The 14,145-nt window shown below is 43.7% G+C and overlaps 2 protein-coding genes across 2 annotated transcripts; both read right to left on the reverse strand.

The window, feature by feature from the left end:
- LOC105810028 (olfactory receptor 9Q2) lies at positions 1-945 on the reverse strand. Its single transcript, XM_012643936.1, has one exon. It carries the CDS (start codon positions 943-945, stop codon positions 1-3), a length of 945 nt encoding a protein of 314 aa, XP_012499390.1.
- Positions 946-10,853: 9,908 nt separating this feature from the next.
- Positions 10,854-11,792, reverse strand: LOC105809968 (olfactory receptor 9Q1). The gene has a single exon (XM_012643877.1). It carries the CDS (start codon positions 11,790-11,792, stop codon positions 10,854-10,856), a length of 939 nt encoding a protein of 312 aa, XP_012499331.1.
- Positions 11,793-14,145: the final 2,353 nt, after the last annotated feature.

A 14,145-nucleotide genomic window follows, 5' to 3' on the forward strand; every position in this document is an offset into this window, starting at 1 on the left:
CTAAGGCCTCCCGGAAGCCCTTGGTCTGCTCAGGGATTTCACGACAGCCTGCTTTACCTCCTTATTCCTCAGGCTGTAGATGAGGGGATTCAGCATTGGGGTCACCACTGTGTAGAGCACAGACACCACTCGGTCTCCCTCCGAGGACCGGCCCGAGTCATCGCGCAGGTACATGAAGATGAGGGTGCCGAAGAAGAGAGCGACGGCCGTGAGGTGGGAGGCGCAGGTGGAGAAGGTCTTGGCCCGGCCTCCAGGCGAGCGGATCTGCATGACGGCCGCGATGATGAACAGGTAGGACACCAAGACCACCAAGATGCAAGCAGGCATGACAAAAACGGCAAACACAATAATCACCACCTCTTGGGTGAAGCTGTCCCCGCAAGTGAGTTTCAGCAGAGGGGGGAGGTCGCAGAAGATGAAGTTGATCTCGTTGCTTCCGCAAAAGCAGAGAGTGAAGGCCGTGACCGTGCGAACGAAGGCGCTGCAAAAGCCAGCAACGTAAGCCCCAACTACTAAGCCCACGCGGGCCCTCTCCGTCATGACGGTGACATAAAGCAGGGGCTGGCACACGGCTACGTAGCGGTCGTACGCCATGATCGCCAAGAGGTAGCAGTCGACGGAGGCGAAGAAGGTGAAGAGGAAGAACTGAGCCGCACAGCGCGCTCGGGAGATGAGCGCGCCGTGCTCCCACAGCACAGCCAGCATCTGAGGGACGACGGCGGAGGAGTAGCAGATGTCCACCGAGGAGAGGTGGCTGAGGAAGAAGTACATCGGGGTGTGGAGCCGGCGGGCTTTGCGGATCAGGATGATCATCCCTGCGTTCCCCAGCAGAGTGGCAAGATAGAAACCCAAAAACACCAGGAAGAGAGGAAGCCCCCACTCGGGATGCTCGGTGAACGCAATGAGGAAGAATTCAGTCACTGGGGTGTAATTCCTGGCAGCCATCCATGCAGCAGTTCACCCGGGAGGGTTCAGACAAGAGCCGGATGAGAGGACCCCTCAAGAGAAGTTCAAGTGATTTCAAGTAACAAAGCTTTACGCGGAGTGTCTGACACGTGGGTACTCGACTTCAACAAACTTTGCAGCCTAAGGTAGGTAAATACAATACAGAGCTCACCATGATATGAGATAAAAAGTGATGAATGTTTCTATCACAGAAAGAACAGAGAGCAAGCGGTTCCCTGACTTACAAGTCAGCTCTTGTATTTGCAACTCTGTCCCCAATTAGCTGTTTGATTCTACACAAGGCACTTAACCTCTCTGAACCTCAATTTCCTCCTCTGCCAAAAGGGAACCATAATATCTGCGCTGCTTGTGAGATGAGGTTAATGCATAGGTTAAAACAGATGCAAAAGTGCATTGTAACTCTAAAAGCACTCCCATACAGAAAGTGGCTATTTAAATTTTTAAATGAACGTTTTAAGGAAGGAAAATTTATATTCCATCAACAAAAGAGTATGCGCCCAAAAAAATCCATTAACAATCAGTAATGGCTCTGCTTGTAGGAATATTTCTATTCTCAGTGTAACGACATGCATGTTTAACAAACAGCTGTTGTTCTAATTAGAGTTGGCTGGATTATTAAGGGTGTACACAAACACACACACACACACACACACACACACAGAAACACATGCTAGCATTAACCTTGGAATCAAGAGCAAACATGAGCTCCTGTAGGCACCTAACAAAGCTCCATAAGCATTGTTTGGTTGTTCTCAAAGTCCCTAATGAATGCAGGAGTTTGATTTAAAAAACAACAACAACAAAAAAAACAGCGTCCAAATTTGAAACAGAGGAAGCAGAAATATTTCTGCAGTCTAGTGTTGTCTGAGTGCTGTTGGAGGAATCTGGGTTAATGGATCTGGGAGTCCTTAGGAGAGTTCTAGAACAAGGCTATAAAGAAGGGCTTTGATAATGTCTGAGCTCCTGATGCCCCGGCACCCAGGCCAATACCAAGCTGACCCGTTAGGGATAATAACGAAGAAAAGAAAGTAGATCTGGAAGCCATGAGCTGGACATGAACCATCCTAACCTGAATTCCACTTTGCTAGTGCCCTCCTCTTTTGTTTGGTACTTTCCCTGCCTGTGACCTGCCAACCCAGAGGACACCTCGGTTCTAGTTCACTCATACTACATGTGTGAACCTGGGCAAGTCATTTTTCCTCTCTGGGCTTCAATTACCTTGTCTTTGTTCCTTTTCAGTACACAACAATGCAGCATGTGTCCATGACCACTGGTTGATATGGGGTCACTTCTAGTACCTCTGTGTCTTATTCTCACTTCTGTAGTCTCTGTCCTCCCCACCCACTGTGACAAAGCAATATATCCCTGACTCTAGAGCTTCCTGGGATTTTTTTCAGACTCAGCCCAAGATAATAGGGAACCAGCCTCTGTCTGTCCCTGAGCTCCCGATTTAGCACTGGACTTTGCTGGTGGTGCCTCTTATATTCACTGCCCCAGCATCATGCCCTAATTGGTTCCTGAGGGGACTCCCCAGAGAGAGGTGATTTATCTTCATGTGACTTCCTAACAAGAGATCTAATATCTTTGAAGGTCTCTCTTTAATTTCAAACATCCAAAGCCCCATCCCACATCCTACCATCCCTCAGCAGAGACTAATGGAGCTGGTTCCGAATCTTGCCTTCTTCCTGCCTTGTACCAGAAGGAATTTCTTTGAAGTTTTCCTATATATCTCAGTTGGGAATTTTGTGAGGGGTTTTACATAATGCCACCCTAGCCAGCTATGACCCGATCCCCAAAAGAGGCTGTTTTTATAAGCATAAGCTTTGGCTCCCCATAGCCAAGACATGCTATGATTGGTGACTGTGAAAGTTCACCATTTGGCAGAAGCAGAGAATGGTGCAGGTGGGGAGTCACAAGACAAGATGTTAGAGTGGCAGGTGTGGGCGGACTGTGAACAGACTTCCATCAGGCAAACCAAGCAAATTCTTGACGGTGACCAACCCTTACACCAGAGCACTGGCTCTCAGACTTCAATGTGCATAAGAATGATCCAGGGAATTTGTTTAAAATGTGAATATGAGTGCCCCAACTCTGCAGATTCGAATGTAGTACATCTGCCACGACAGCAGGCATCTGCATTGTTAACAGGCATCCCAGGTGATTTCTATGCAGGTAATCTCCAAAAATTATAGGGGCAGTAACTTGGAGCTCTAGCCCTGTTTGACTTTAAACTGAAGTAAAATAATAAATATATGTATGATTTTTCCCAGGTCCTACAAGTGCCTTTCTTCCTCACAGGAGACCTGAGGCAGGATGAGTTTGATGTTTCCCTGCCTTATAAGTTAAAAAAAAAAAAAAAACTAGATACATAAAAGTCTATGAAGCTTCTGAGTGGTCAAACAATGACTTTAACCAGGTCAGTGTTCTGTTGACAGAGTCTGTCCAGAAGACGGCACAAGACAGGAGGACTCCAGGGCACTGATACTCAAACTTCACTGCACATTAGAATCATCTGGGAAACTTTTTAAATTCCCAAGGCCCCAATTATACCCCTTAACAGTTAAATCAGATTGTCTGAGTGTAGGAGCCAGACACCAGTATTTTTTCTAATTCCCAAGTAACTACAATGTGCAGCAAAGTTTGAAAACCACTACCAGAAGGCTCCTACTTTGCAAAACCCTACATTTCCCCAGATATCTTAGGTAGACATTCTAGGGAGGAAAACAGATTTCTTTTCTCGTAAGTTTATAGATCACCGCATACTGTATTACTCACATGGGAAATTCTATTGCATATCAGCATATTTAAGGATCTATAAAGTCTTATAATTTAAAAACCTCATCAACTTTCCCTAACCCACCGTTTCCAAAAGAATTTGACCACAGAACCTCTTTTTCATTAGCATCCTACGGAACTAGAGTTCCTAGGGAAGGATGATCCTTCAGCAGTGCAGCTCTAAAGAGGCACAGAAATGCCAAACAGCAAAGTAGTAATTATTCTAAGAAACAGCATCTCCTGATGATTCATCTAAGTATCTGGCTCCTTTAAGTCTGTCAGACTGGCTCCCCCAAGAGCAACAGCTCCTACTGGGAAAGGAATTAGGAAGGAGTCCGGGGGGAAAACAACATCCTTCCAAATGGATCCCTCAGCGGCTATGGAAGAGGAAACCATTTTGTCCTTTAAAGACAGACTCTCCCTTCCGTTGTGAAGTGGGTCTAATGGCTGAGCCCCTACAGTTCTATTAAATACTTTATCAATAATAGTGACTCAGCCTGAGATAATAAGGGACCAGCCTCTCTCTCTCTCCCTGAACTCCTGATTTAGCACTGGACTTCACTGGTGGTGCTTCTTATATTCACTGCCCCAGCATCATGCTCTAATTGGTTCCTGAGTGAAACAGGCTGTGGAGGCCATCATACCCCTGCTTTCAGACAGCTACAGTTGAATTTTGAACCCCTGGTTTATTTGATTAGGTTGATTGAATCTTTCTACAGTGTATACATAGATCAAAACATCACGTCATACCCCATAAATATACACAATTATTATTTGTCAATTAAAATTTGTAAATGGTTTTTTAAAAACACTATCAGAATGATTATTAAGATGGTTCAGGCAGCATTTAGCCAGCCCCAGAAGAGAAGCAAAATGAACCTTAAAGAGTGAAGATCAAAATTTCATATATAGGGCCCATAAAACTAAAGTGAAAGGAGTTCAGAGAATTTTTTTCCTTGAGACTACTGAGACATGGAGCAAAAGAAAGAAAGAATTAAAAAAAAAAAAGAAAAGAGAACTTTTTCTTAAGACCTACAGATTTGACCAAAATTTAGAAGGGAAATCCAACGGGATAATGATAGTGAAGACTATTTTAGCTGCTTACTATATGCTAATTCATTCTTCTGACAGAGGATAGATGATGATGATGATATGATGACAATAGAGAGAGAGAGAGAGAAAGAGAGAGAGAGAGAGAGAGATGATAGAGGCATATATTAGCTCATTTAATCTATGCAATAATCCTATGAGTTAGGTACTATTATCTCCATTTTAAGGACATGAGAAAATTTAGGCACAGAGAGTTGAAGTTGACCAATAGTCCCCACAGTAAGTGGCAGAATGAGGGTTTAAACTCAAGCAGTCTGGCTCCAGAATTCACACTCCTAACTCCTATACACTGCTGCAATCCTCAAAAGGATGTCTCTGAACTCAATGTTTGGGAATAATTGAGGGATTCTTCCTTCTATGTCTGTATTTTCCTTCTAGCCTTTTAGAAAGAAGGAAACTTGGCTTAAAGACAAGACTTAAGTTGCAGAGTGAGTAGATCGTGGTAGAAAATACTCAAGGCATGTGGCCAGGCACTTGCTCCTTCTGTGGGTGTGAAGTCCCACTCACAGCCCCCAGTGAAGGGGTGGACTGAGCATCCATCCACCTTAGCCCCAGGTATCCTCACCTTTATAGCCATAGCTGATTGGATAAGAAGACCCTATCTGAGTGGTTGCAAGAAATAACCCTTTCTTCTTCCAAAAAGCTCTTTTCTTGAACTACTTTAAGTGGATACCCATTTCTTACAGCCAAAAATTCATGACTTGTGGCCTGGAGGGGATGCTAAGAAGGATATATAGAGGACATATGTTCAGATCTCACCTTGGGATCCATCTTCATCTTCCCCCATCCCGACTTGGGTGGATCTCATGCCAATTCAACGCTGAGGAACATCTAGTGCCTATAAATTTGCTTTGGAAGGATTTTGGAAGGACTTATCCTGCTGCAAAATTTCCCCTTTCAATTCATCATTGGTATCCCTGCCCTTACTTTACATATTCTGGAACTGCAGAATTTTTATAGGCTCTCATAAGATACTGTAACCAAAGGGGATGGTTAGAGGTCAAAAGACCCAGACTTTCCAATTCTCAAATAGGTGGAGGCCCCCAAATAGGAAGACAGTTAATGGTTGTATCAGTTCATTTGAGTCCTAGTCTATGACTTTTTAAGGCCAAACTGGTTAACCAACACTTTACCCAATGGTCCCTCATTGCTCTCAAGTACAGAAGAAGTCTTAAATAAAGATGACCCAATAATCGAGTGAATTCATCTCAGTTCAGTTCTATGTATATCAGCCCTTCCTGTCCTCCAAACCCTCTCAGACATGTGCAGTCCCGAGAGAAGTTTCTTCCATTGCTTCCCTTATGAGGTTCTGCCAAGTTTTCTCAGGGCCTCCACATCTGAATTTCCCAGAATGATAGGGCCAGAAAGAACTTTGGAATCTAGTCCAACTCCTCATCTTACAGATGTAGAGAATGAGATCCCAAAGAGGAAAGAACTTACAGTCCCTGAGTTTCACAACAAGAACTTCTTAGTTGTAAGCTACAAAAACCCAGCACATAGCATGGCTTGAACACACAGATGAATTCACTGCAAAATTCTCCAAACTATGGGGAGGGCAGACAAGGATGCATCTAAGTCTCAGGAACAATTGTGGCCATCAACTCCCAAGACACAAGGAATTTCTCTACTGTCCATAATTGTTTCTGATATCAGCTTTATTTTCTTCCTAAACCTACTTTCTTCCACAAAGTAGGAAAAAATGCCCACTGGTTGTTTCCACACTTCACATGTTCTAGCTTTTCCACCACAAAGCAGGTGAAAATCGCTTTTTTTGGTGCCAAGTTAAAAGGAAAAAAATCCCAAGAAAGACCTCAGATGTTATTTGGCCAAGGGATGGAGTACCAAGATTGGCCCATTGTTGCCCAGTCACCAATCAGTGAAGACCAGAAAGACGGTATATACAGGGAGATGCAAGTACTTATGTGATTCACGTGGGTAGAGGAAAGAATGGAACATTTCCAAAATAAGAGGGAATGTTGTTCTGGGGTCACAAAAGAATCGATTTTCACCACCCTGGGGTAAGGAGAATCAGAGAAATTCCCACTGCATCTGTGCTTCAGGGAATTGCACAGAGATAGTGGCTGAGCTAAAAGCAGATCTGCCACTGGTGCCCAAACGGTTCGTGCTTACATCCTGTCTGCCATCAACAAGACCTTGGAAAGACAATGGCTGTTTGGCGGTGTTTTAAGCTTTATGCCTGACATCCCTGGGCCAATGTAAAGTGTGGAAAGTCCATCTTCGGCCATTCCCATGCTTCCCAGTTGCCGAGTTCTCCAGTGCTCACTTCCATACCATGCTCAGAGAGAGCTCTGAGACTGCCCCCTTCTGAAGGAAGTGACTGGCAACATTTAATGTGAGATCCCTTCTTAAATAATTTAAATTTTTAACAAGGTTAAAGCCCAAGTAGATAGAATCTCATACCAGAGAGGGACTAAGAGTTATCTTATTCAACTCTTTACCCCATTACGCAGATGGAGAAATTGAGATAGAGAACAAGGGAATTCTTTCATGGAGGGACACACAGCTGGCTGATAGCAGTTGCCACCCAACATTCTATTATGTCTTACAGTCTCAAAAAAAGGTCAAGCAGACTAATTTCAAGCAAAGGAATTGGAAACGAAGAGCGGGAGTTTAGGAGGGATTCAGGCTCCTTCTTGGCACTTTGGAAATCATGCCATATTGTAATATCTGCCAACTTGCTCTGCCCCCCGGAAGGGCTGTGGCATTTTTTCTTCCACCTCTTGTACCAAGTAGTATGGTCACCAGAACACTTCATTATTTTCTGGGACAAAGGAGGGTGACAGGGTCTCCTGAGGCCCACCAGAATAGTCACACTACCAACAAGTCCCTTCTTTGATAGCTGATAGTGACGTTCTCCTTGGAGGGCACCATGTGTGACAGACACTTGAGAAAGGTGATGAGAGGTGCAAGCTGAGTGCGGGCGTGAGCCCAGGCAGGGTGCAGGTGCAATGCTACCCTGGCCATTCCTTTACTGAGCTGGATGTCCAAGGTTTCTCTACAGAAGATCTTTTTGTTGTCCTTTTAGGTGTTATAGCCACATTCCAAACCTTCCAGTGGATGGTGTTCCCTGGTCTGAATAGCCTGCTTTTCAAAAATCCAAAAGCAGATGTTTTAAGCTTTACTGAGGTATAGTTTATATACAAAAAAATTGCACTTATTTTATGTATACCTTGTGATGAGTTTGAACATATGTGCATACTCATAATACCATCCCCACAATCAGGGTATATCATATATCTATCCAAAATTTTTTCTATGTTCTTTGTGGTTTTCTTTTTTATTGTTTTTGGGAGTTGGTTGGTTGGTTGGATTTTTGGTAGTAAGAACACTTTACATGAGATCCATCCTCTTAACATATTTTAAAGTGCACAGTATCATATTGTTAATTACGGGTACTATGTTGCACAGCACATCTCTAGAATGTATTCATCTTGCATAACTGAAACTTTATCTGCATTGAACAATTCCCCATTTCTTCCTCTCCCCAGCCCCTGGAAATTACTATTCTACTCTCCACTTCTATGAGTTAAACTATTTTGATATCTCATATAAATGAAATCAGTATTTGTCCTTGTGTGACTCACTTATTTCACTTAGCATAATGTCCTCTAGCTTCATCCATGTTGTCAAAAATAGTAGGATTTCTCTTTTAGAATTAAAATTACTGAAAAGAAAAAAACAATCACATGTTGTTTATTTGAATGAGTTCTATACAAAGTATAGCAAGATGTACGGAAATACTAACACCCATTTACAACTGAGTAACCTCCCTATTATCAACTATTCTTAAAAATTTCCTAATTAAATCCCGACTCCCCTTCGATACATAAGTGGAAGGTGTTTTCTTAACATTCCCTGAGCTCTCTTTATAGAGTAAAAAGTAGATGGAATTCCATATATGACTTGGGACTTCATGGCCACTGATTCTATAGCCTTTTCATTTAGCCCTTTCTTCTTGAACAGAAATCTTTAAACACTTGCTTAGAAATTTTTTATTTCTACTTTGAAATAATAAGGGGGTGCATATGTTTTTGTTACATTGATAGCTTTTATAATGCTTAAGTCAGGGCTATTAGTGTGTCCATCACCTGAACAGTGTTCATTGTACCTGTTCCTGCTTAGAATTTCATCAGGAGGCATTAAATTTTTTTCTTAGACCCGGCAACTCACTCTCTTAATAATCCCTTTCCATTCATCCTGTTCTTCCTGCCTTCTGGTAGATTCTAAGAGAGCAAATAAGTCCTCAATATACTGTTCTTATTCACACAGACCCAATATTGCCTTTTCAACAAGGAAGAAATTTCATATAACCAATTCAAGCTTTCTAACTATTTCCTTAACATTTCACACCAATTGTAACACAATTGACACATGAACTATTTATTAATCATCCCCTGTGTGGAACTATAAATTTTCAGCCTGGGTTTTGATATCCAGACAAAACACTATTAAAGGGATAAAATATTTCTTGCAATAATTATAATATGTATTTTAAAATATCCTGCATTCTAGAATAAACACAATGTCTTTGAATATTTGGATGTCTTTTATTTTACTGTAAGTGATCATACCTTGAAATATCCTTTGACCCTCTCAACACTGAATCTTCTACCCTTCATATATCTGCTTCTTCCAATTCAAAGTCCTGTTCTTGGAATTGCGCATGTGACACAGCATTTTTGGCTGGCTAAGTTTAGAGACTTCCTGTTTGTAAGATACTCTCACCCCACCTTTCCCCTCTTACAATTGTTTACAACATTCCTACATCTGGGATCTTATTTTTCGGTAATCCAGGAAACCAGGAGAGAAGAAGTTTGAGTTTTAGGAATAGAAATTTTTTTAGAATACAGAAAATATGAGTAGACGGGGCCTGTTCCCTTCCAGTGCCTTGGGTTCAATGGAGGCAAAACACCTGTGGTTGTAGAAGATCAAGACCCACAGACTTTGTGGGGCTTTGAATGCATGCTGAGCTGTTGCAGAGCACAGGGACCCAGTATAGGCAAGGATGGCCTCCTGCCCACTCCCGCATGGAATGCAGCAATGCTCTGCCTCCCCGAGGGTAAATCCTTTAAGAACGCAGTTGACCTCCATGATACAGAAACTGGAAATACCATTATGGGCAGTGGGAATGGCATAACTTTGCCAAGTGGATTTTGGGCATGCAATGTGACAAGTTGAGCTGGAACAGGTGGGGAGGAAGAAAGAACAGGGCATACTTCCAGTGGTGATAGCCATTGACAGACATGTTATTTGTGGGCACTATTTAGAGATTTATGTGAGGTATCCCTGGGAACACCTACTAGAATCTAAACAATACCTTAAGCAGGGTCAGCTTTACTAAGTGGGCCATCAAACAACCATAATTTGATCATTAAAAATAAATGTAATCTAAATATTGAATTCCAATTGATGATGTAATTCTGAATTGCATAGGAGTGAAGGGTACTATGCTGATGTCTTCAACTCACCTTGAAATGAATCAAAAAATAAGGTGAGTTGATAGGTGAATTGATGGATGAATAAATTAACAGATAGACTATATCTATGTAATGAAGTAAATATATTATAGCAAAAAATCAGCAACGACAGATTCTAAGTACTGAGTATGTGGAGTTCACCATACACTATTTTTAACATTTCTATATGATAGAAAAATTTCATTAAATGTTTTGCCAAAAAATGTAATCTCCTTTTATAATCACAGACCAGTGAGATGTACCACATCTGGATTGCACAAGATTTAATTTCAGATCTTTTGTCATTTGTCCCAGGAGTGAAAGCCCTCACTCTGATCTCTTCTCAGGCTGCATTTATTTTCCTTTTCTTCCTTCCTCTCCCTGGACCTAAAAGTTCTGGGTCTTTTTTATGCCTTGTCCCATAATATATTCATTTAAACATTGAGCATGCTATAAATAATGAGTGTCCAGAATGCCAGCACCACAGAGTAGGTGGTTCTCAGGATTTTCCAAGTTTGGAGATGGTTAGAACAACCTGACTCTATCGAGAACTCTTCTCAGGGCCCCCTTCACTTCTTGGTTCCTCAGGCTGTAGATGAGGGGGTTCAACATGGGGATCACTGTCGTGTAGAACACAGACACCACCCGATCTTCCTCCGAGGACCTGCCCGAGTTATTGCGCAGGTACATGAAAATGAGGGTGCCAAAGAAGAGGGACACAGCAGTGAGGTGGGAGGCACAGGTGGAGAAGGTCTTGGCCCGGCCTCCAGCCGAGGGGATCCGCAGAATGGCCACAATGATGAACAGGTAGGACACCAAGATCACCACCATGCAGGCAGGGATGACGAAAACGGCAAACACAATAATCACCACTTCCTGGGTGTAGCTCTCCCCACAGGTCACCTTTAAAAGAGGAGGGAGGTCACAGAAAATGAAGTCGAGCTCATTGGTTCCACAGAAGGAGAGCGTGAAGGCCGAGACTGTCCGCACCAGGGCACTGAAGAGACCTGCTACATAAGCCCCAGCCACAAAGTGCAGACAGGCCTTCTGCGTGACGATGCTGGCGTAAAGCAGGGGCTGGCACACGGCCACATAGCGGTCGTAGGCCATGAGGGCCAGGATGTAGCAGTCGATGGAGCCAAAGAAGGTGAACAGGAAGAACTGCGCCGTACAGCGCGAGTAGGACAGGGCTGCCCCGTGCTCCCACAGCACGGCCAGCATCTGAGGGACGGTGACAGACGAGTAGCAGATGTCCATGAGAGCGAGGTGACTCAGAAGGAAGTACATCGGGCTGTGGAGCCGGCGATCCATGTGGATCAGGGTGATCATCCCCAAGTTCCCCAGTACGGTGACGAGATAGATGAACAAAAAGAGGAGGAAGAGAGGGAGGAGTGCCCACTCGGGACATTCAGTGAACGCCATAAGGACAAACTCAGTCACCAAGGTGAGGTTCGTCTTCGCCATGAGCCAGTGGTACCTGAGAGGGCCAGGATGGGAAGCAGGTTAGGAAGCTGCACCTAAGATTTACCTGTATTTCTAGTTTACATTTATCTAGCATGCACTATGTACAAAATATGCCAGGTGCTAAGTGGAGCTTCAGAGACAACTGATCTTAGCTCCTGCCTTCAAAGGAGTTCTGTGACGTAGTCATCTCAGTACGGCAAGAAAAAGACACAGGTGGACGTTTGCAGACCGGGGATGCATATTCTCCCACCTCTATGGCTAAGTCACCAAACTCTGAGCCAAATCTTCCCTATGGCTCCACTAGGATATGTGTGCTCTCGCCTGCCATGGGACTATCCATCTCTGGACCCTGCCTCTCTTTTCTCCATGACTACAGCTCTTCCCCGATTTTAAATCCTCATCATCTCTTGCCTGGATTACAGCAACGGCCATGGAACTAGCTGCTCTCCCTGCCTTCAGATCTGCTTTTTGCCAATTCTTGCTCCTCCCTGTGGCCAGCATGATAATTCTACGCCTTTAATTTAATCATGTTCTCTTCCTCCTGTTAAACATCCTGCCATGGTGCCCCATCGCGGATAGAATATTATTTAGACTGCTCAGCGTGCTAGGAATGGCCTCTGTAAGATCTCCCGTGCCAGCTTCCCCCACGGCCACACCTCAGCCTCCCGCACTTCTCTCCAGCTGCACTGAATTGTTGGCGGCTTCTCTCATGCCCCCACGTTCTCTCACGTCTCTGCACTGTCTGCAGGACACCCCTTCTGCCTAGAATGCCTTCTCTTTTCCATCCCAAAAGTCCTTCCCAACTCCTTCCCTACCTCCAAACCTCAGCTCGGCTTGCGCTTCCCAGAGGAAGTCTCTCTTGAGTCTGCCTTCCCCAGTCAGAGGATGTGTCCCTGGAGCTCAGCGCATAGTAAGGGCTTTTTCTTGTGGAATAGATAAAGTTACCAAATAAAATATGAAGCACCTTGCAAAGGGAAATGTGCTGTACAAGTGTTCAAGTGATTATTTTTATTTTTGCAGAAGCATTTAAAAACATAAAATGCCTGAAGTCTAAGAAGTCACTGAGATTGATGAACAATCACAAAAATCATAAGCCATACTTGGGTTTACACTTCTATCCTCAACCTGACCACGTGCTTACTTAACAGAAAGCTGCAGTCTTAATCAGAGCCTCTTAGTTTACCAAAAAATATATATTTTGTAAGAACTAATATTGTCCTTAATAATAGAAAACAAACAGTACTCTAAGTGATTTATATATTAACTCATTTAATCCCCATAACCTCTTTATGGGGTATGAACTTTTCTTATTCTCATTTTACAGATGAGGAAACCGAGACAAAGAGTTTAAGGCACAGGTCCAAGGCTGCAGAGCTAGTAAACAGTGGAACTGTCATTAGGAACAAAACTGCACACAGAAGCTCTATTTACCTTAAAACAGGATTTCACATGCATCACATGACTATTCCAACAGCCCCTACTCAAGAAGTGTCCACTGATAAGTGAAGAAACAGAAATACCAGCACTGCAGTCTGTTAATACATGAAGGCTGATGGAAAATTTTGAGCTAATGGATAGAAAGTCCTTTGGCAGAGTTGCAGTGCAGTGGAATAGAGAAGACATTTTATCATCTTTATGGCATAAGACTTTGGCAGCTAGACCGGTGTTGGACTGATCTATTGGGGAAAATGATAAAGGAAATTGGATCTGGTGATCTGAATTAGGCATGGGCCAAGAGTACCAGGTGGATTTCCTTACCTGAATTCCACGTCATCTTTATCCAGCTGGTCCTCTACTCTCTTTGTCCTCTATTTTCTCTTAGGCTCTGAAAGGTCATTTCTCCCCTAGTGCTTGGAGAAGCATCCTAAAGGTGTAGGGGAGAAGGTGCCCCACTGGGTATCAGGAGATCTGGGTGGTTCTTGTTGCCCTCCTCAGACCTGCTCAGTAGTGATGCTGAGCAAGTTCTTGGACCCGCCAAGTCCTTCCCTGTCCCCCCACATCCCTCTCTCTCACACACACACACACACACACACACACACACACACACACGTACACAGTGTGGGTCAATGTGGGGACAACAATGATAGCTGCCTGAAAGTCAGTCGCCGAACACTGTGATCCTCCAGATCCTTTTAGCCGGTGCCTGTCTGTCGAGGACTCCCTTTTACTCTTTCTGTTTCCGTGATCTGCTAAATCTGATTAGGATGCATTTTTCACCCTGGTTTTTGTTCAGTTCCAGGCTGGGACAGCAGACATGGGGGAACAGCTTCTTCCCATGGGCTCCCTGCTCCAACACAAATCCCTTTGGAGAGGACACTAATAGTTGCTACAAAAGCTCTGAGGTCTCCCTCTG

The sequence above is a fragment of the Propithecus coquereli genome, unplaced genomic scaffold (genome assembly GCF_000956105.1).
Source record: "Propithecus coquereli isolate 6110/MARCELLA unplaced genomic scaffold, Pcoq_1.0 Scaffold202, whole genome shotgun sequence".
Lineage (NCBI taxonomy): Eukaryota > Metazoa > Chordata > Mammalia > Primates > Indriidae > Propithecus > Propithecus coquereli.

Coding starts and splice junctions, on each gene's coding strand:
- LOC105810028 (XM_012643936.1), bottom strand. CDS start 945: ATGGCTGCCAGGAATTACACCCCAGTGACTGAATTCTTCCTCATTGCG.
- LOC105809968 (XM_012643877.1), bottom strand. CDS start 11,792: ATGGCGAAGACGAACCTCACCTTGGTGACTGAGTTTGTCCTTATGGCG.